The sequence below is a fragment of the Pleurodeles waltl genome, chromosome 12 (genome assembly GCF_031143425.1).
Source record: "Pleurodeles waltl isolate 20211129_DDA chromosome 12, aPleWal1.hap1.20221129, whole genome shotgun sequence".
NCBI classification, from domain to species: Eukaryota; Metazoa; Chordata; class Amphibia; order Caudata; family Salamandridae; genus Pleurodeles; species Pleurodeles waltl.
Window position 1 is genome coordinate 639,808,339 of NC_090451.1, and position 23,825 is coordinate 639,832,163.

At 44.8% G+C, this 23,825-nt stretch overlaps 1 protein-coding gene across 1 annotated transcript in view; it reads right to left on the reverse strand.

Moving 5' to 3' along the window:
- The window catches only part of SLC27A3 (solute carrier family 27 member 3), a 116,682-nt gene that overhangs the window by 20,235 nt on the left and 72,622 nt on the right, over nucleotides 1-23,825 (reverse strand). The window contains exons 3-4 of the mRNA XM_069218188.1: nucleotides 12,957-13,115; nucleotides 11,465-11,589 (exon numbers count right to left, since the gene is read on the reverse strand). Coding sequence (XP_069074289.1) covers nucleotides 11,465-11,589; nucleotides 12,957-13,115 — 284 coding nt within the window. The remainder of the gene's footprint in view (nucleotides 1-11,464; nucleotides 11,590-12,956; nucleotides 13,116-23,825) is intronic.

The following is a 23,825-nucleotide window of genomic DNA, read 5'->3' on the forward strand; positions in this document are numbered from 1 at the left end:
GCTATCACTGCATTAGGAAATCTGAATGCCTTGCGCAAGTGCATGCTTCTTGCCTAGTTGTTTCATTCTCCAAATCTTTCTGATAAAGGTCTGAAAAGTGGCGATATTGTCTCTCACAAGCACAATTCCTATGCAGTGGCGGCCGGTGACTGGAAATAGTGGTGGGGCGGATTACAAACAAGGAGATTTGAACCCCTGGCCACACAGTGGAACGCAGATCCCTATAGTGACTATGTTAGTCCACTTAGGTTTCAGATCTGGCAAGGAGGCAAGCGGCTGTGACTTACCCGATTCCTTTGAAGGATCAATCATTACCCCACCCACATGCATTCTTATTCACCCACACTTTTACTCATTTCATGTCACATTACTCACCCCTTCACTGTTTTCCTTTTGTTTATTAAGATGGTTTATTTAGGGCTGTATGCCACATTCCAGTCTCTTCATGATACCCTGTCAAACTTTCATCCTGCCAACTTAACCTTCGCACATTCCCTACCCATTTACTTTCATTCACTTACTAATCCACCTGTATTCAACAATTCACTCAAGAACATGAAGCTATCCACTGCCAGTCGCCCAACTCATAATTCCCAGCCACTACGTCAACCCCTTCAATCACCCACTAGTCCGTGCACACAAATGTACACAGTCTCATCCATTGTTAATGCTTATTTTATTTCACCTGCTGATTATATCTTTTTAATGTGAAGTGGGACATGTAGTCAATAATGCAGAGAAAATAAAGCAATCACCATTAGTCATAAAAATAAGGAGCTAGTACTGAACCCCTTGCTGCTGTACAGAGTCAGCAGCGCTCAGTGAATAAAGACAGGGGGGAAGGGACGGGAAAGCTCAGAGTAGAATCGTTTTTCACTTAATTTCTATAAAACCCCAGCTATACAATGGAGGCTCAGGCTTACTTGCGTGCTCTTCTCCGACCGAGGCATGTTAATAATGCATGAGGTCCCCTCAAGTCACTCACTCGTCTTCGGGACAAGCGCTTGATGAAGTTACTTTCTGAAGTATATACCTCCATCCCAGCTGTTCTCCCGCTTCCTGGGACACCGCGAGGGGAACTGAAGGAACTTCAAATACTTTTTTTGTAAACTAAAATAAGAATGTAAGGTCTGTGAAGTCAGGTCACGTGCTTCTTAACCCGCCCTTTCCTATGTCCTCATAGTGTGGGGTGTGGTCAATGAGGCTTGCTGATCTCATCCTCCCCGGTGAGAATAGGAAAGGTTGGAGTAATAGCAACTGAGTGATGTGCAGTGCTTTGAAACCAGGTCTTGATGGTAAAATGCCCTAGGCGGCTTCAATCGGTGCTCGTAGTGGAGGAGGAGATAAGCGGGGTAAGTCACCTGCACTTTGGAAAAACATAAGGGCTGTGCCCGGGTAAGCTCTGCCAGCTCTGAAGCCCACTGTCAGCCACATGCTCAGGTGTCCACACAGGCGCAGTGGAGCTCGTGAAAGTGATTTTCTATCAGTTTAAGGGCAGACAGAAAGCTGTCAACAAAAGGTATTATACTAAAATTTCTTTAGGTAAATGTTTAAACAGAGAGGCCACCGAAGAATGGGGGCGTGGCCCCAAAGCTCTTAGGCTCCAGCCGTCCATGTTCTTAACACTCCCACTACACTTCATCCCTTCACCTTCCACTTGCTTGCCAACAGTGGCCTAACTTTCCCACATCTCTCTTCAGCAACATTCTCCTCAACCGACATTGCCCACAAAACCTTCGCAAGCATCACCTTCTAGATCACCTAACTCAGTTCTCTTCTCTGGTTCTGCACACCTTCTGCTTAATCCAATGTCATCCATCCTTCAACAGCACAGTTAGCACGCACACCTTGCAAATCTCATCCTTGAACAAGAAATAAGGCTTCGAGGAGCTCATCACAAAACACCTTTAGTTCTCCACAACGCCTGACCTGCAACAAGACAAGAGAGACTTCTTATGGGCTGCTGTGCTTCATCTTTACTCCAACATGGCCACTCAACTAAAGCAAAAACCTACCCATCTATTAATTACCAACATCTTAGTATCTAACTAGCAGTAAAGGTTTGACAACTCAAAAAGAATCACTACTATGAATGTGCCTCCATCTTAACAGACGTTTTTGAAGGTGTTTATGAAGGCTTGAAAAAGTGATTTTGTCGCACAATCTGTGTTGTCTTTTTTTTCTTTTTAACAGCAAAAGGACTCTGTAAATTAGCTGATAACTATAGAAAGGATGCTGTAAACTATTCTTTAATTGAAGAATAAATAAGCTCAGAAGTAAAAAAAACTGCCACACTTAATCCACGAGGATCAAAGTGGGTTCATACCAGGAAGATCCACATTCCTCAATCTGAGATGACTTTAATGGCTCCTTGAGGGAGCCCCGACACTCCTCCCTCCCCCCCCCCCTTTACCTTGTCCTATATCTCGAAAAGGCATTCAGTATGCTGGATTGGGAGTACATGTTTGCAATATTGAAGGAGGTGGGTTGATTTTGCTAATCAAGTTACTCTACACAGAACCAATGACTAGAGTAAAAATTGGAAAGCTGATGTATGTTCCATTTCCGGTGCAGCGTGGCACGCAACAGGGATGCTAGCATTTCTCATTGCTGTTTGCCTTGGCAATGGAAACTTTGGCACAGAGACTGTGCCATCCTGCCCAGGACTGAGGAGTGCCTTTCTGCGGTGAGATACATGCAGTCCCTCTTTACGCAGACGATGTGCTTGTCTAGGTAAAGGACATACAGGATGCTATAGATAGTTTATTAGGATATCTGAATAACTACAATGGCCAGCTCTGGCTGACAGGAATGAACCTGGCAGCAGTATCGTGAACACTGGGTGGGAACATCCTGAACAAGGAGCGGGAACTGTTTCTTCCACAGTCGTCCATGTCCGCCCACCCCCATGGTCTTCTTTGTATTGTTTATAATTGCATTCTCAGAGCCCTGAAGGGTTCACTGGACACACTGTCATATTCACCAGATATTCCACTGAGCTCCCTCACCGGCTTCCGCAGGGCGGCCAGCAAGGAGGGGTTGGAATCCTGGGAATCATCGGGAATGTGAACACAGGGGATTTGTATCAGGATCCCACTCTCATCCTGTGTGTGTGCTGTCAGGGCAGACCACCCTTCAGGCAGGACAGGCGGTCACTGCCGAGATGGAACACCGTCTGGGTGCGGTGGCCTCCGAATCAACCGCGCAATCCCTGACCCATGTACCCGTTACCTTGGGGACAGGGCGACGCCTCGTCTCCTGGATCGTGAAGGCTACCCTTGATCATAATGTGACCCTCCTGCCGGGCTGCGAGGTTGGTGGGAATGAGACCTGGGATGCCTTTTGATTTCCAAGGAATAGCAGCGGTGCTGTATTTCCCGTGTAAAGTCTCAAAGAATACTCGCTTCCAATACATCCAACATAATATCCTACACCGAGCTTGCCTAACACCTGCTAAGCTACATATAATTCACACTACGGCCTCCCCAGGGTGTGCTCCATGTAGGCAACCCTCCGCAGATGTACTGCACGTGTTTTAGGACTGTCATATAGTGCACATCTTTTGGGAAGGGGTCTGTACAATTCAACAAAGAACCACGGACCACCAGGACCTGTGCAGGTTAGATCTTTTTCACCTTAGTCTCCATGGCTGCCAGAGGACATGGGGGATGATGACTCGTTTTATTGATCTGGCACTGGCCTGATGCACAATCACAATGCGATGGAAGGCCTCACAATGGCAAGCACTGATGCCAAGTGGGCTACGCTAAAATCCCCGGCACTACACAGAGAGGAGAAGTGGGGCCTTCATCAGCAAGCCACAGCCCGATCCCAGGATGAACATCTATATGCGTTTCAGAGTGATCCCGAGTCTCACAGGAACAGTGGTAATGACCACCAACTCACATGCGCACTCAAGACATGATTGTGAGACGCCTGGTAAGGCTGTCATGGGACAATCCACACATCAGTGTTACTGTACATGAACAAGGAAACTAGGCCCTATGTTGTTTATTTGCTTCCTGTTTATCCCTATACTTCCTTCTTTTAGGGTGATCAGACGTCCCGGATTTCCCCAGAACGTCCCGGTTTTTAGAGGGCTGTCCCAGTGTCCCGACGCTTCTCTTAATTTTAAATAAAATGTCCTGGTTTTTGGGACAAAGGTCAGATTATTAAACAAATGTCCCCGTTTTTGGGACAAAGCTGAGATCATCTAGGGAAGCATAAGTTAAAGACGCCTACAAAGTATGGCATAATTAAAGTAATGTATCTGTTAGTGTCAGGCAATACTTTCCCCTGTCTGCTCTAAGCAGAGAGATGAAGAGGGGAGGCAGGTTGGGGGTGCAAGGTGGGAGGTCAAGCCAAACCATAGCTAATTTTATATATGTAGTCTTGTAAATGTGTGTGTGTATATATATATATATATATATATATATATATATATATATATATATATATATATATATATATACACACACACACGCGCGTATAGGCACACATTCACAAAGCTATGCAAAAAAACGGGACAGGCCACATATAAAAGTGAGAGAAAAGTATTTAGTCCTTCTTTTATGTCTAACCTGTCCCGGTTTTTGCTCTTCAAAATCTGGTCACCCTACCTTCTTTGCTGTATAACTTGCATTTTCTTCATTGCTTATGACACGGAATCACTGACCTTTTACTGTATACAAAAAATTGTGGATTATTATTACATTTTCTTCTTGAATACCATTCTGTAACGTGTAAAAACGTATTTAAAAAGTTGGGAAAAAATGGATTAAAGAATGACAACAAAGAATGGTGAGATTGTTTCATACTGAAATATGTACTTACAATCATTGTAAATGAATTATAAACCGTTTATTAACTACTTCATCGACGCAGACCGAGTAAGACCTTTACTGCTTAAATTATACAGTAAAATGTTGGTTAATCAGGATTATCTACTATAACTAAAGATCTTTTGGTGTAGCGCACCCTTACTCCTGCTCTGATTAATAGAGCTAATTGTAGTCGGAGCCGGTAATCTGCAGGTGTGTGTACCTCCCAGGCCTTTTCACCTAGTCTAGCAATAAAGTCAGTCACTCCTTAGAAACCCTCCACGGCGCATTATTAAAGCACTTCATCAGCAACTTGCAACCTACTTCAGTGCACGGCTTTTTTGTGAAAATAATCCCTCTCATAGCTTCTTTGAGATGGACTGTGCGCCTGATTTAATGCAAACCCTCACCTTAAAAAAAAAAGTATGTTTGCTGTGAGTTTAAAATCCCGCTTTAGATTTAAAAGCTCATTAAATATACATGCCCGAAGGCAAACTGAAAGAGAGCTCTGGTGTTCCCCAACCAATACCAGGCGAGGGATGAAGATGGACCAGTTCTTTCCGAGCATCAGCTTAAGCTCATTATGCACCCGGTCTTTTGTGTACATGCTGACAGCAGCCCAAGATATCCGGCCAATCTGGTGGTTTGCTGTTTGTTTTCCATTAAAGGAAGGCCTTAATCCCTAAAGCATTTTGAAAAGCTCCCCTCGAAGCTGTGAATAGCAAACACAGTAAGCCCTCGGTTGTTGCTAGAATAGCTTTTTTAGAGAGAGAGATTAAGCTTGGATGTTGGTGTATTTTAATGGAAGTTGGAGGAAGAAGCCTACTTGCGGGTCCCTTCAGAGAGGCTGGGGACTCATTCCCAAGTGTTCACTTCCATCTAGCATCATTCCCTTGCTTGAACTCAGCATCAGCTCTGTCACGGCCTAGCATTGGTTGGGGAACACTCTAGGTCTCTTTTAGTTTGCCTTCCTTGAATCGTTTCATGCCACACTCACTATGCATTGTTAATTAATGCTTTTGTGAAGTTTTTATTTTTTGGCACCAAAATTCAGGTAGCACACCAAAACAAAGTTAGCAATTCTAACTGCCCATTTTCTTAGCAATGCAAGACACAGCTAGTGAGCAAGTACTGAAGGAGAACACTAGGGATAAGATTCGCAACACCCTTTTATTTTAAAACAGACATTCTCAGGGTTGTAATGTGAATATGAGAATGAAGAAAAGCATATGTAACTCTACATAGGATAGGGGTGGCACAGGCAATCACAAGCGAATCAATATTTACAGAAAAATTTGTATTTTCTATTCAGGTAATGATTCTAAAGAAGCAACCATAAGCTCACGTATAATTGCAAACATAATGTTAGGTAAGGCAAATAGTTGCACAAATCAATTTACGACAAGCAATTTGAATTACTTCTAGTTCCTCGATTCATTGCAAGGTTGCCTTCAAGCACTATGTGCCCCCTACCTAGTTTTTTTGCCTTACAAAAAATACCCATCTATCATTTTTAAAACTGTTTAGTCTTGTAAATTGGGACCACATTTATATTCAGTGGAAATCTTGGACAGGCCTCTCTGTTATTTACTCTACATACTAACTACTTTTTTCAAGTTTACTAATTACTTTGGAGCTTTTCAGTTTTGTACCCGAGATTACTCTCCACTCAATGAATCTGGAGTACTGTGTGTGGCTGTCTTTACCACTTCAGTTCCGATTCATACTACCCCTCGTAGTATTAGCCACACAAGCGTAAAATCTCTTGCAATTTAGTGCTTTCCCTTGCAGTCACTATGAATAATTTCAATTTATTTTATTCATTTTTATAGTAACTTTACAGCTTTGAATATAAGTTTTTTTTTTTTTATGAAAAGCGAGGCAGCTGTAAATGTGCAAAGCAGTACACAAGGTGACCAGACAAAGTGACAGGAGGAAAATAATAAGCACAAAGTGGACCTCACAGTACTATGGGCATTTATTTCTCTTTTCTCTGTACTTGCTTATTAACTATCTATCCTTACTTGTCATTCCTAGCCAGGCTCTGCTTACATTTTGTTTGCAGTGCGCCGGTGACCCTCAGCTTACCACTTAGCATCAGAAAACACCGGCGTTACCAGCAGTCTATACAGAATCAAGATCTGGAATTACAGGCTAGTTTGTATGTGCGCTTGTCCGTCTGTCTGCGCATCCGGGATTTTGTTGTGTATTACTGTGTATGATTTGTCTTCTTTAAAAAAAAAAAAAGTGGCAACATGTTTCTTTTGCAAAGTAAATACACAGGCAATGACGTAAGCCAATCAGAAGACAGAAGCACTGGCAAAGCCAATATCTCCAGTTTTCATGTGACATATGCGGAGGTGGCGGTAATTCTGACACTGGGGTGCACTGGGATGATGGACAGCAGCAAGTTCAGGTGGTGGAAGTAGTGGCTGGCATTTGAGTTCTCACAACACCATAAAGAGTCACTGTAGTTGAAAGAAATTACGACAGGAAAGATCTCAATGTGTGTCGAGTGTGTGTTTTTCCAGACGTCGCTGCAGGCAGATGTTTAACACTATTCAGCCACACCGCTGGATGAGAGGAACCGCTCCTTGCCACTCCACTCCTCTAGGGGGGGGGGGGGGCAAACCCCGCTCTATGTAAAGCTACTCGGACAGCTCTGCTGCCAAGACCTAAACATGACAATAATTTTCACAAACAGATGAACGTCATGGATTTAGACATAAGCAAAGTAAATGTCCGCGAGGTTTGAAACACAATCTGTAGAAGTACAACTACGCCCATCACGCCCATGGAAGGTCTTCTAGAAACTGGTCTGACCGTGATGCGACACAAACCCCAGCTCCACAAAGGAGGCTGGCACAACAAAATGCAACACCCCGCTGACAGCTGTAGAAGCTCAAAAAGGAATGCCAAGGTCGCGAACCCCGCAGCCTAGCCCAAGGACTGCACGCAAGTAAAACAAATTGGCACAACCTTGACAGCGCATGGGAGACTGTGCTAGCTACTGTGCTAGCTGTGCCGGCAGAATAATGTCACTCACCATAGGCCACAAACCAATGTCAGAGTCACCATATACATTTCCTGCCTCCCCGTAGATATACACAGGGTAGGTGGGCTGACAATGACATTCATCCTTCTGAAGTATTCTCTCTCACATTTGAACCATTAACATCCACAGGTTGGCACCGGGTATTTACAATGTGCCACAAGGTGCTACCTTAAATCCTCTTTGGACAAGAGAGGTGGGAATCTGGGTACCAAAAAAGGAGCAATCGCAGTCCATAGAAGGAGGGGGGCGTGGTAATAATGCCATGAAAAGAGGCTGCCTGGGGTCACAATCTCTACAAATGGGACCCCTCAATGTCCCAAGCAACCAGAATCCTGGTTAGTAAGCACACATTCAGTATTCCCCATATACTTCAAGAACATTGGGACAAACGTGCGCTTCCTTCAGTCCCAGGTGCAATACGTGCATGAACAATCTATAGTTTGTTTTATTCCAATTAGGATATGAAACGTCTGAGATTCTATTACACTGTTTGCTCAAATGGCATCATACTTGCGTGCACGAAAAGGAATCGGCCCCTCCACAATGGGTGGGGGCACTCTGACTGTATAACATTTTACCGGGGCCCGACTGTCGGATTTAAAGCTACATTTAAAGTAATGATACAACTCTTCTTGGAACAAGGGATGCTTTTTGGGCGTGTGAGGCGGAAGGAAATTTGCACAGCAGCAGCTTTCACTGCCTTCTTGGTTGGTATGAAATCCATACATAGGGGTCTGCTAGAGGGCCCCGGGTGTGAGTACTGGTCTCTTACTCTGCTGCGTATTTCAGTGGGCGCTTTACATCATTGAAGTGTAGCGTGTGCTGCTCAGTACACGGAATGCCTGGGGCGCCCCATCATGTACAGCATCTGCTCATCCTTCAGAAAGTGTCCCAGATAATTCACTTGTCAGCAAAATAGTGCAATTTTTCAATCTCCTTTTTAATTCTACAGCACTTGAAAAGAAGATAGCAGATTACGGTATATATAACATGCATACTTAGAAAAGTATTCAGGGTTGAGACCAAGCCAGGAAGAGAAGAGGTCGCGGATCTCTGTGGCTCGGCTACATGTTCCTTTCTGTGACCCATTCTAGAGCTAGGCGGGTGGGGGTGTGGGACAAGTGTGCTCTGCGAGTGATTCACGAGTGGGAGATGGGGGGAGGAGTGTGCTCTGCGAGTGATTCACGAGTGGCAGATGGGGGGATGGGGGGACGGGGGGAGGAGGAGTGTGCTCTGCGAGTGATTCACGAGTGGGAGATGGGAGAGCGTTTTGTAGCCCAAGATGGTGGATGTCCGATTCTTGGAGAGGGATGGAGTCTCCACATCCTCCGCCCCTACTCTGGTGTCAGCCAGGATCTCAAGAGGCTCCACCCGAGGTTTGATGTTGGTACAAAGATGCCAGTGCTGCTCCTCTATAGACACCTTGGGAGGAGTGCCAGGGAGGCACCACCATCAGCCATGTTCTCCCATGCCCCAAAACAGCTGCGGGACAGGAGAAGTTGGATAAAGGATGTGCTGTGTTGGCACCAAGCAGACTTTTCTGGGAATGGCTGAGACGGTTCTTCTTGTCACAGGAGCAACAAACCTCAACTTTGATGTATTTTCTTGAGAGGGGACATTGGGAATGAAGGAGTATGGGCCATGCCTCCTCCAGGGGTTTTAGTTGGGAAGTAGCTGTAGACGGATATCAGCTGCCTGTCTCCTAGGAAGGGCAAGGGGAGAAAGAAAAACTTTTTTGCCCTAGGCCTACTTGTTAAAGGTGAGGTGCCCGTAGCAGATCATGTATACTCTGGTTTATCTTCTATTTCCTGAGTACAAATTGCTCCAGGTGGCTGCCTTCGGCTACTACCCTCATCCTAGATGTCAAGCCCTGTAGCTGATAAGGGAGAAACATCACAGCAAACAAGAACCCACTGGATGTGCTGTTGAGGTGTTTTCCCGGGGGCTGAGTGAGAGCATCTGAAGAATGACAAGCACAAGGGGTTCCAGGTTGGTGGAGTGAGCACCAAACTCCAGTTGGAGAAAACACTGAGAGCTGGGATATTAGCTACAGGGCATCCAATTTGCGCATGACTCTTTTCCTGCTGATCCAAGATTTGAATCCTTTGCTGTTCAAGTCGAAAATGTTCTCGTAGTTGAGGTTTTACTGGGTGATGGGCAGGCAAAGTTGAGTTTAAAAGAACGTTTCTGCTCCCTAAATCACATAGCTATTTTCAAGGAAGGAGAGAGATATGGACCTTGAGGAAGCACTGCAGAGGCCCTGAAAAAGCAATACGGTTAAAATCCTCATTTCTGTATCCAAAGAGGGAAACCCAGACAAATGGAAGCAGTTTAAAGAAATAAAGGAGGAGCCGGTACAAATGGAGCAGATCTGGCATCGGTCAGGCCCGTCGGGCTTCATGATCAGAAGGCGCAGTGTTCTGCTCCAGTGAGTACTGCCAGCATCTTTGTCAAGAAGCTTAGATAGACCCAAAGGGAGGCATGATGTTCGGGGTCCCAGATCTATCGGCTGAGCCTTGTGTGACCTGAATTCTGTTTTGGGAGTGACATTCTTCACTTCATACTGTGCTTTGGTTCTCCATTTAAAACTTCTATGCAGGAAAAGTCTGGATGTGATAAAGCATGTGTATCCATCCACCGATGGCAGTATGTCATTTATTTGCACTGTTGATGGAGGGGTGTCATGCTATACTTGATCTTTCATCACTCGTGGGTCATGCCCCCCACCACACTCAAGATGTAATAAATAGCAAGTAACACTTGGAGCATCTAAACAAAAATAAACTGCTAACCTAGTGACTTTTACACAGATTAGTGAAAACAATCATCAACAGCTTTTGCAGAGGAGTATAAAAAAATCTGTGAACATTAACAGAAAAATACTGCCGACTATCAATTCCGGGAATCTACAAACCTTCAATAACCTGAATCCAGGCATCTGATCCTGCCCCACACTTAACTATTCTAGGCAACCATCTCGGAAAACAGGAACGGTGCACACATCACACAAAATGTAACAAGTCCACCATGGGGATGGACCCTGTGACCTGCCTATTTGTTGTTTGGTTTCACTGAATCTCTCACAAGTCAGCTTGTATGCACAAATGCCTCAATCAACTTCTCTGTTCATGTACCATCCCATAAGACTTCATTCTATGAGCAGCTCCTGCTCTTATGTATGAAGGGGACATGCCAAACATAACCAATACAAATTCTCCTTTCCTTTTAAACATCAAAAGGCACCCTGGATAGGCCCATGTTTCGTTATACTTTTTCATCGTAGAATAACAAACCCAATTGTTAAAACCGTGACTAGAGATCACCCCTCTAAGGTGGGAAAGCGCTACCCCCTATAACATTTTCAGTTTGGCAAAACAAGCAGATAGTCCCCCATCAGCAATGATAATGGAATGTCAATGGTATGCCCATAATCACAAAACGCTATTGCTAAATAGAAAGCCTAATTTTTAGGACACACTGCACTGGTGGGTGAATATTTTGAATAAAAAGCGGAATTTCTTCTTACCCAAAAGCCTTCTCCTAACTTGGAAAGTCGCTCAGACCCAGGGCACCCAAGGAGGAGACTCACCTTGGGCTGGTTGACCAGGTAGCGGCAGAGCTCCCCGATGTACTGAAAGACGGTCACATCATACTTCGCGCATTCACTCCAGAACTGGCTAGCAGAGAACTTCTTCTTCAGCACACAGGTGGCCCCTAGGAAACAATGATACATGACTGGGAGGTGCTTCTCCGCCAACACTAGAGCCTGTATTCAATTTGAAAATAAGTAAATAAAAGTTTTTCTTTCTAGGAGCCAGCCAGCAGGGTGGACACATGCTGGGTTGCAGAATACCAGAGCTGCCTGGTCTTCATTCCTACTCATTCCTCTCTTGTCCCTGCACTTCTTGTCTCTTCATCTTACTCGTGCAGGTTATTTTTCTTCTCTACCCCTGTTTCACTGGTTTCTCGTTTTTCTATTACTCCTTCTTTATCTCTTTTCCCCCCTTTCTCTTGCTCTGGGCCAGTCTGATGTTGAAAAACCCAGATACTAAAAACGAGTGCTTGTGACCATCAGCAACCCTTGCAGAGATAGTGGGCCTCATTACAACCCTGGCGGTCAAAGACCGCCAGTGTTGAGGTGGCGATCGTACCGCCAACAGGCTGGCGGTACAATTCGCCATATTTTGACCGCGGCGATGCCATGGTTGTCCGGGCGGTCAGAATCCGCCAGGGCAGCGCTGCTTGCAGCGCTGCCCTGGGGATTTTGACTCCCCTTCCCGCCAGCCTGTCCATGGCGGTAGAGACCACCATGGAAAGGCTGGTGGGAAGCGCAGTCGCAGGGCCCCTGGGGGGCCCTGCACTGCCCATGCACTTAGCATGGGCAGTGCAGGGGCCCCCAGGCACAGCCCCGTCGTGATTTTCACTGTCAGCCTGGCAGACAGTGAAAAGCGCGACTGGTGCTGCTGCACCCGCCGAACCGCCACATTGCCGCCGGCTCCCTGCAATGTTACGGCCAACATCCCCACTGGGCCGGCGGGGATGTCCAAATGCGGCCGGCGGGTTTCCGGCCACATGGGCGGCCGTCTGGCGGTACAACCTTGGCGGTTGGCCTCGTCCAACCGCCAAGGTTGTAATGAAGGCCAGTGTCTTGTGTAAATAGTACTGATGCTTGATTAAAAAAACAATAACATAAGTCTTAAAAGGTGTCTACATTATCAAACACTCAATGTCACATGACCCGTTTCTGAGGCACAATAAACCGTGAGCCTTGTTTTATGGTTTACTGGGATATACGTAAGCTAAATAATGTGATATGATGTGACGGGACCATAGAAGCTGTTAAACATCAGGATGTGCCACATTATATAAAATAATGACGTATGACTGACCACCCTATGAAACCATGGCACATGCAAACCCACTTCCTCTGATGGGAGGTGGTATACTCGTATCATGAAACCGAAACTGATATACTGATGCCACATAAATAAGACAGAGCAGCGGCAGCAGTTAATGAAATGCCCGCATGATGCCACTGGGCCCAAATCAGAGCTCTGGCGTAGCCGCGTGTTCTGAACTACCTATGCCAATGCACCCTCCGATCCCCAGCAGCGAGGCCGCCATGTGATACAAGGGCAGCGCCAAATAGATGATGTCATCAGTCCGGGCTCCAATCAGCTCGTGGTAGGCAAAGCACATTATTGACTTCAGATGACTTATCCGAGCAGCCTTCGGAAGCCCTGGAATGAAAACAAAACAGACTTCACATCCATTTCTCCGTTCGGGCGAGAGCAACAACTGATAATGCAGCAGCGCAATTTAAGCCCCACCATACATACCCACGTCATATACATACACTTAAGCACCCGTATACGATACATCTCTCTTTACTCTAAAGAACAGAATGTGCCTCTTTCTGCATTCAAACAAGTTAACAGCTCTGTATGGTTTCCACAGGAAAAGCAGGCACATTTTTTAAAATCCTCGCTGCTTTGAGGTCAGAGCAGAGAAATCCAGAGGTCAGAGAGCGGGTGCTCCGGTGAGCAGGGATAGGCTGCCACAGGCCCAGAAGAGACACGGTACACGAGTAATGGGGCAACAAACACCACACCACGTCCCATCCGCTGTGGCCTGCAAGCCGCAGGAAAACAAGCAGCTCTCGTAGGACCGCTGTGAGCCAGGCCCCGGCGCTGCCGCGGGTGACCGAGGGGCGGCCTTCATGTGAGCAGCTCAAGGGAACGTGCAGATGCCCCGTCTAGATTTGCTTTTCATACCAGGGCAGGGAACCACAGGGGTTACCGGGGGTACATGGGAACACAGCAGGAAACAAGGTATTCATTTTATTAATGGTGAACATGCTTTCAAGTTTTGAGGGTGAGAGGATGTCAGGTAGTTTTCTGCACCTGGGGCAGTGGAGGGGACTGTCAAGGGTGGCGTGGGGAGGAGGAATTGCGCCTTTTTATTTCGATATTTGGGAGGGTGAGAAGGGAGGTTTAGTCCAGAGGATGGTGGGGCGAGTGGCAGAATACTAGATACAAAGGCAAGATAGGGACCAGGAAGAACACAATTTATTTCTGGTCAAACATGCCTCTTCAAGTGTTTTCGATCACCAGATATATTTTATTTTTGAAGTACAGGTAGAGGAAAGGGAACTAACTTCTCCACTTCTAGTCGCTGATCCACAAGACCAGCTGAACAGGGAGGAAGAGGATTGGGGGCCAAACATAACATAAAACTGTACATAGATAGCTATCAATAACCTGATGTTAGGTACCTTTGGGCTCCAAGTGACATAATTGACAAATCAAGTTAGCTGTCTCACAAATACCAAATGATTTTAAACTCTTACCTTAGTAATTTACCAAAAACCTCATCAGTTTAGTGCTGATGTGGCTAAGGGGAGCCTTATAATAAGCAATCTAGCTGGAATGGCATTAATTTGGCTAATCCCATTTCGCTAACAGAAATCCAGTTCTATGCAGGTTTCCCTGACTGCCTGTGAGGCAGTAATGCTAGATGAACCAATGCAGCTTTATGTCACCGAAGAGTTCCTTCATTCCGAACAACGAAAACCTGATAAGATGGCCTATGTTACTCCCTACATACAAATGGCACCAGTTTTACACTGGCATGAAACAACTCCATTTGGCCCTTTTTCATATTGGTCGTACTGAGGTTTAAAAAAAAAAAAAAAATCCACACTGCTGACAGAACATTCTTTTCACGCATTCAACATAAGAAGATTCTTAAATTTTATCTTAACAGACCAAACAAATGAGAAAATATTATACTACTGTTCGTTAAATATGCACCTTTAATAACTTGTAATCCAAGTCTTGGGGCCTAATTTAGATCTTGGCAGAGTTACTGCCAAACTGCCACCTCGGCGGACCTGAGGAGACCGTCAAACCAACAGTGTTCCACCCACCGTATTTAGATGTTACAGTCCTGCAAGTGGTGGATTGGCGGTGGTTTTCTGACAGAGGGAGGACATAGCGGGACCCAATGGTAATCAGACAATGGCAGTGGAATATAGGTAAGTCACACACACACACACTGTACATTTGACACGTGTCCCCCTGCATTACACATGACCCAATAAGGCACATACAAACTATTATCCATTGTCATCCACCACAAGACGTACATGCCGCAAACACACATTGCCATACAACCATAACACAACATACACACACAACAACCAACACAACTACACACTCATCTACACAAACGCACACACACATCTCAACTACGCACATCACAACAACGACCACCACATAACACTTACCTGAATGTTGCATGCAGCAACACAACACAAGATCAATGCCATATGGTAGTGGCACACATACCGACAACCAAATCACCCACTCCAGCTCCTTCCACCTCAACCAGCCAACTGCATCTCACACACACACACACATACACGTACTAACTCACACACACAACTCGAAGCACAAAATGACAGGTACAGATCCCCTTGTAATGTGCAGACATGGACTTAATCGACAGGTGTGATTGCACCATCACTCTGGTGCGAGCATTCATTTGCTAATGAATACTGACACCAAAATGACATTTGTGTATGCATGCAATATTTGAGATGTACCACTGTGATCCCACCCATGTCAGACACTCTTGTGTTTCCAACATATGCATGTCACAGTAATCTAAAAATATTACTGTGACATGTATATGTCTGCACTGGTCCCAAGTTCATGTGAAGTGACCCTGAACGTACACAGCCAATGGGGGTTCAATACCTTAGCGTCCAACAAAGGCAGGGTTGGGGGAGGTTTGTGTTTTCTACGTGGTCCAGTGGAGGGTGTTGTCCACTCATGTAGAGCCAGAAACGGAAGTAGAATCAGGAAAAAAGGTATGTCTTCAACCCTTTCGCCTCTCAATTCGCCAAGTCAGAATTGGAGGTCTGACCACCACAATTTGCTAGGTAGTAAGGCACACCCAAGTCTGCATAGCGGTCAGTGTGGCAGGAGTCCCGCTGCCAGCCACTCTCTACTCTGGCGCCAGATGGGAATCCTTGGCAGAGTCAGCAGGACTCGGGTGGGTTACCGTCTATGGGACACCCAATATCTAAATTAGCCGGGTGGACTGCCAAGCCGGCAGACAGGGTTTCCTTCGAAAAGGTGGCGCAGACCCATTATCGCCAACATCTAAATTACGCCCTAAGTATTTCTATTTTACCAGCTGGAAAACAAAGTCCTTGCAAAGAAGACAAAACTCTAACTTCACAAGATGAAAAGCAGCAACAGATGCCTGGCTAAGAAATGCACTTATAGGCAATATTTGCAGAGCTGGTACTTGGAGTTCCAGTCAGACACTTATGTATCATTACTGCTTGGATTTAGATGTAAGAAAAGATGCAAAAGCTGGTCAGGCAGCTCTGCGAAAACATATTTGATATGGCCATTTGCCCTGTTGTTAAATTAATATATTACACCACCCTTGAACAATCAAGTTGTGGTTGATTAGGGAACATAGTTGCTTATGTAATTTAGTGTTTATGGCTATCAAAGAAGATACCACAATGCAGGAAAAGCAACTACCTACTAGAAATCATATTTATGTATCTCTGGATTTTTCAATTAAGTCATAAATCTCCCTCAGTTTTCGACAGTTTGAATTCTTGGGTGGTAAAACATAGTAGAGTAGGGATTCTTGTACAGGCACATTATTGCAATCAAAAGAACAAATGCCAAATGCTCTGGAGTAAATCTCTTCTTCCTTTCAAAAGCACATATTGTAAAAGTAGTCTGTAGCCCTAAAAGGAGCTGTTTGTGTGCAAATCTGCACTTGTTAAACAGAAGAATAACTTCAGTCACATCGAAGTAAGCCAATGGCTGAAGTGGGCTGGTCATTTGCCCCACGCTGCATGCTGTAATCACAACAGTAGACCAATGAATGAGGAAGGCTGTCTAAGACCCCTTATAAGAATATTGTGTGTGTGTGTGTGTATATATATATATATATATAATTTTTGCAAAATCAAAAGGTCTTCGGCTAAAACCAAAACTAAAAATGAGATATATATATATATATATATACACACTCCTAAAACGCCACACTCAGATGGTGAACGCCGGCATGTATTACAAGCTCTTTCTCACTCTCCCAAGGACGACAGGCACTATGGGCACTTAAACAATTGGTTTATTGCAGCAAAGGTGACAAAACACGTTTCGACAGAAAGTCGGCCGTTGTCAATTGCAATTCCCCTAACGTAACTGTTACCCCTCCTATGAAGTTCTCGTCGTGCACCGCTAATTACCTCTACATCACTCACATGTTCTCTGACATCACTGATAACATTACTTACAACATCTTAAATGACAACACTGGGCTTGGAAGGGGCGAAAGGTAAAGTTACTTTAGGGCACCACGTCACCATAACTGGTGAATTTCAATAGTGTTGTTAGTTTAAAACAGTATGTTTTAAAGGACATTTTCACATAACTATAATGTTCAGTTAACCTTTGTATTTTCAGTGAAAATATATATATATTTTTTTTCTTTTCTAGAATTCCATGTTTGAGTAGTGTTATTCTGGACTTTATTGGTTATCATTGAAGATCCAGTGTTACACAAAAAGGGCACATTATGTCTGCATGTCCTGTAGCACCCAGCAATGAAACTAGAACACCAAGGAGGTAAGTGGATGAAATCCCTCACCTCAGTTAAGTAGTATAGGAAGTAGTACCATCTCCTCATTCAGCATTCACATTAGTCTGACCTAGTTTTCACAGACTGAGAATCAGGGGTCTCATTATGAATTTCTGTGGAGCCACTGGGCTATGTGAACATTGTCTGTACCTGCAAGCAATATCTGCATTAAGAGCCGCTAATAACCGCATTAAGAGACACCATTACTTATCCCACAATTACGAGCCTGAAGGTAATTTCATCAGCACCATAGAATGGGGAATACAACTTTCCTTGGCCAAGGCTTATTCTCTACGTCAGTTAAATAAAAAATGGTAACAAAGCTTGTGTCATCAGCAGTGCAGTTCCTGTTCATTTCCCTGCACCATTACTAAAGGAAAAGCCTCGCCGGGGCCACAACTCAGAAGGTTGAAGCAAGATAGAAAACACCATCATAACAGAGGAAACAGGGAGCTGCCAGCCATGGAACCTTTTTGAGCGGGCCCGTAACAACAATTATAGATAGAAAAAGAAGCATTTCGATTGGTAGACCCTCTCTCCACATTACACTTTGGGTGATTATCTTGGATCAAAAGCGAGTCGGGATCAATACGATTCCCACCAACCAGATTTTGCTCAGGCTGTAGACGGAACTAAAGTAAGCTGCATCTTATAACGAAGAGAATTGTTTTCTTACAAGTAGTTGTTCAGCAACACTTTGAATTACATGTCCTTGCACTTACAGCACTTCCTAATTCATCATCTGTTTATCCTGCGATTGCTATAGCTATCAATGCACAGCTGTACAATTACTTTGACATAACAATCATTGGTTTCAATATCCAACTTCTCCGTTTTACAATTCTTCAAACCTTGACTTACCTGCAATCCTTTCTTCCTCCTAAAACATAATGAGTCCATCAAAGGAGAATCCATAAAGCTCATGCATATATATTGCCTAATAATGGTTTACTGATGCATCTTAGAATCTTAAAATTCATGCATATTTTATCACTATCACAAAATTCTAGATCACCGGCGTGTGCTTCCTTGTATTTTATTACCAAAAGAGACAATCGAAAGGCTCTGGAATGATAAAGTGCCTTTCATTTACTATGTACACTCAAGAAATGGATTTTTCACCATGCCTAGTTGACTAAGTGTTGTTTATGTTGACAGGCTTTTATTCAATCTCAGAAGACATTTGCGGGTTCCAAATGGTCTGGGCTATCCGTATTAAAGAAACTCAAGTTTCCAGGGATTTGAAGATTTGTTTTCTTTTTTAAACAGGAAATTCCCCAGAACCTAACTGTTTCATATGGTTCCCATCAGTTATGTTCTTAAAAAAGATCAGTTTTTTTATCTCTGGATTCACATGCACATCAAGCTTTTTATGCACCCATTTCAAAGCATCTAGAACCTAGTGAATATTTTAATTGTTGAAACAGTCACACTGTAAAAAGTGATCAGCACAGTCTAATTACAAAGGCAAGACTTGCTATGCTGCCTGTTGTTCTGATCGTGCAGTTATCAACTATGTTCTGCTCATCTTTAACAGCATTTGGAAATAGCTGCTGGTCTTGGTTTATTTTCAATACACAGACTTATTATGTGTCTTGCTATCTCCCTCATACAGGTGAATGCACTGTGTTTATGATGATACTTTACCAAAATAGTGCATTTTAGTCACCTAGTTGAAACCCTACAGCAACAGAAATTTCATAGGATTTCTTGTGCAATATTTTTCAATTTCAGAAGTTTCTACACAAGATTACATCTGGCTGTCGTCTTTGTACAACACACAGTCATAGTTGTATCTAATACTACAACAATGCTAGTGTGGTTTTGGACACTCCAGAGACCATCTGGAAGGTCCGCCTCCCCCTGTCTGCAGAATTAGCCTGAACAATAAAGTGGATTCCGCTACAGGTATTTCCCTTTACTTATTTATGGATTTCATCCCAAAGTTCTTCCTTTTTAACCTGCATTAAAGCCTCAGTGGCTTTCTCTACCTTCTATCGGTGACCCTAAGAGTCTCTTAATACGTACTGTACTATGAGTAGTAGTACAAATCTTTATTCAACTTTCACCAAGTCATAAAAGACATAACAGTCATAAAAAGATCTCTGGTTATAATACATGTGTTTCAATAAAGAATAAAAGACAGAATAGATAAAACAATAAAAATGTAGTAAAAATGTAGTAAAAAAAAAAAAACACAACAATTTAAGAAACCTATCACGGTAGATTATATTTAGAACACCTCCCCCATGGATTTCCTTATCTTTAATACCGAACATAAAAAAAATTGCTAAAATTCCACACGTTTCTAAGGAAGAGAGTGACTGGAGACAGGCGTAGGCTGTGCGACATTGGGGGAGGTTAATTTTCCTTAAGTACTATGAACTTAGAGATGTATGTAAGCACCCGCTAATATCAAATTACGTCCCACTCCTATCTACAAGGACAGAGTTCAGGTTTGGCGTTTGTCACAATTTTGTCCATCCAGGAAAACACCTATAAAGTTGTCCTCCAAGTTTTATGGGTTTTTTTTATGTCCAGAACCACATACTGCACCTTAACATTGGCCGGCAACATGGCAAATACACTATTCAAATTAAACAGATTACAGCAGCCCATGTTCAGGCCATGTTAGACAACCTCTCTCTTCTTTAATGGTACTTTGCCAACATTAGTATGAGGCCATGGACATCTACGTATAGATTACACATACATACTTCTATGCACTGTAAAGGATAATGGTTGTGATCGATTTGGGAGCCTGTTGCCAATTTCTAGGCACATGTCCCATGTTGTTCACATATGTTTTTGGTTTGATTTGCATGTCCGGCTTCACCCTGCAGTTGTCATGTTTGCCTATTATGGCTTGCCTTTCTGCCCTGTAGCAATGTGGAGAGTATACAGTTATGTACGACTACAGTCTGCACTCTCCACGTCCCTTGCTTGGGGCCTCTAGAGGTTATGATGTAGTTTACCTCGAACTTCAACAGCATCCATGTCTTGCTTTGTTCTTACACACCAATTCGGCGACCCTTCCTTTGTGGCAGGGTTGGTTACTTTTCCAGATGCGGAGTCAGAATTTTAAGTGAAGAAAATGTAAAGAACAAATGGAACGAGCAGGGAGCATGTTGACATGGAAAGTGCGAGAAAATGAGATGGGGGCTCGTGCTGTGCCTTGAAAACAGGAAAGTAGAGCTCCTTCATATCTACTAAGCTCTACATGGACCCTGCAGCCCTAGAGGAGATATATCATTTTCTAATTCAAGATAGGGACCCTAGCTTCCCTGCCTCGACCTCTCCTAAATTAACATGACAGATTAATTTTCCAGGTCATGGAGCAGCGCAAAGTCATTTATAAGATAGTATTAATTATCACTCCTTGTTTTACTCTATCCATAGTAACATTCTTCATCCAATTATGTCGCTAGTTTCTCCCTTGCAGAATTCTGTTCTTGAAGTACAAGTTACTTACCTTCGGTAACGAAATATCTGGTAGAGACATATTCTAGTTGCAGATTCCTTACCTTAGAATTTTCCCCAGGCGTCAGACTGGATCCGGAGATTTTTCTTCAAGCAATACCCTTGCCCGTCGGTAGGTGGCATCGGTCGACTCCGCAGGAGACGTTGGCGTCTTAGTCACCGTGATGACGTCGGGAGTAGTATATAGACGCCGCCTTCGCGCAGTGACGTCAGTTTCTTTTAACGACTTTCCACGCCATAGTGCTGAGCCGCTAAGAACACTGAGATTGGTGCGCCAGAGCTAAGGACCTGAAAGGGGGAATACCTGTCCCTAGAAATCAGTTCGCAAGTGGGCAGGATGGGTGGGCAGTAAGGAATCTGCAACTAGAATATGTCTCTACCAGATATTTTGTTACCGAAGGTAAGTAACTTGTACATCTGATAGAGACTTCTAGTTGTAGATTCCTTACCTTAGAATAGATACCCAAGCAATGCCATCCTCGGAGGTGGGCTGCGAACTAAGATCATACTAGGAAGTCCTGCAGGACCGAACAACCAAAGTAGCCGTCCCGACAGACCTGACTGTCCAGACAGTACTGTTAGGCAAAGTGTGCAGGGACGCCCACGTAGCTGCCTGCAGATATCCAGGACAGGAACTCCGCATGCTAATGCAGTGGAAGCAGCAGTTGCTCTGGTGGAATGAACACGCAAGCCCTCAGGAGGTTGCTTCTTGGCCGAAGCATAGCACATTTTGACGGAAAGTAGTACCCATCGAGAGATGGTTCGCTTTTGCACCGCCTTTCCTTTCTTCGCACCCACATACCCAACAAAGAGTTGATTGTCCACCCGGAAATCTTTAGTACGATTGAGGTAGAACATCAATGCTCTTTTTGGGTCCAGACGGTGGAGTCTCCCCTCGTCATGGGAAGGATGTGGGGGTGCGTATAAAGTAGGCAGAGTGATGGACTGGCCTACATGAAAAGGTATAAGCACCTTAGGAAGGAAAGAAGCCTTAGTGCGCAACACTACTTTGTCAGGGTGCATAGACAAGTATTGAGGTAAGGGCCTGAAGCACACTCACCCTGCGAGCAGAGGTGATAGCAACAAGAAAGACCGTTTTGAAGGTGAGGAGCCGCAAGGGACAATTATGCATTGGCCCAAAGGGAGTACACATCAGATAAGTAAGGATAAGATTGAGGTCCCACTGGGGCATGATAAATGGAGTGGGAGGAAATAAATGGGTGAGCCCTTTTAGGAATCTACTCACAATAAGAGATTTAAAAATGAATGCTGATCAGGTAACCTAAGGAAGATCGAAATGGCAGATAAATACCCTTTAAGGGTGCCCAAAGCAGAGCCCTACTGGGCCAAAGAAAGAATGAACAGAAGAACCTCAGATAGAGGGGCAGAAATGGGATCAACAGATTTGTTGGTGCACCATGCCACAAATTTATTTCAACAACAGGCGTACACAGTTTTGGCTGAGGGACGCCTGGCTGCCAAGATAACATCGCAGACTTTGGGGGGGGGGGGGGAGATCAAAAGTCGTCAACTCTCACCGCTCAATCTCCACACATGAAGGCGAAGGTTGGACAGGTTCGGGTGAAGAACCGTCCCCTGTTGCTGCGACAAAAAATCCGCCTGAAGAGGCAGTCTAAGTGGAGGATCGATGGAAATGCTCAATAGCTCTGGATACCATACTCTCCGTGCCCAGTCCGGAGCCACCAAGATGACATGGGCCCGGTCGTTCCTGATCTTCTTGAGAACTCTGGGCAGAAGAGGTATAGGCGGAAAGGAGGCCGGAGTTCCACTCGAGACGAAAAGCATCTCTGAGCAAGTGCCGCCTTGGAAACTCCAACGCACAAAACTGCTGACATTGCGCGTTCTCTGCGGAGGCGAACACATCTAACCAAGGCTCTCCCCACTGCTGAAAGAGACCTTGCGCCACCTCTGGATGGAGACACCATTCGTGATCGACTGTGCATCGGCGGCTGAGTTCATCTGCTCTAGCGTTGAGAGAACCCGCCAGATGTTGAACCATCAGGGTAATGCCCTGATGTTCCAGCCATGTCCAGATGCGCAGTGCCTCCTGACAAATGGTCCAGGACCCTATTCTTCCCCGTTTGTTGCAGTACCACATGGCAGTAGTATTGTCTGTGAACACCTGCACCATTTTCCCTTTGAGAGAGGGAAGGAATGCTTTCAATGCAAGCCTGATTGCCCGGAGCTCCAGAAGATTGATATGGAGCCCAGACTCCGCCAGAGACCAGAGCCCTCTGATCTCCACCTCTCTCATGTGGCCGCCCCAACCCAGAAGTGAAGCATTTGTCACTATAGAGAGATCTGGTTGGGGAAGGGAGAGGGATCTGCCGTGGACCCAATGCGGATCCGAAAGCCACCACTGCAGGTCTTTCGCAGTCCTCTCCGAGATCTGGACCATGTCAGAGAGATTCCCCTGATGCTGCGCCCACTGGAACTTCAGGTCCCACTGCAGAGCCCGCATATGACATTTGGCATGTGTTACTTGCAGGAGGCCATGAGGCCCAGCAGCCTCAGAGTCAGTCTCACCGAAACCCAAGACCGAGGCTGAAAGATCGGAATCATAGCCTGAATGTCTTGGACTCGCCTTTCGGAAGGATAAGCCTGAAACTGCACTGTGTCCAGAACAGCTCTGATGAAAGGGAGTGTCTGAGAGGGAGTCAGGTGTGACTTCAGCACGTTTATAGTGAACCCCATCGTGTGCAGGAGGTCCGCTGTAGTCTGAAGGTGGGAGACGACTTTCTGGGGCGCCTTCAATAGCCAGTGGTCGAGGTAGG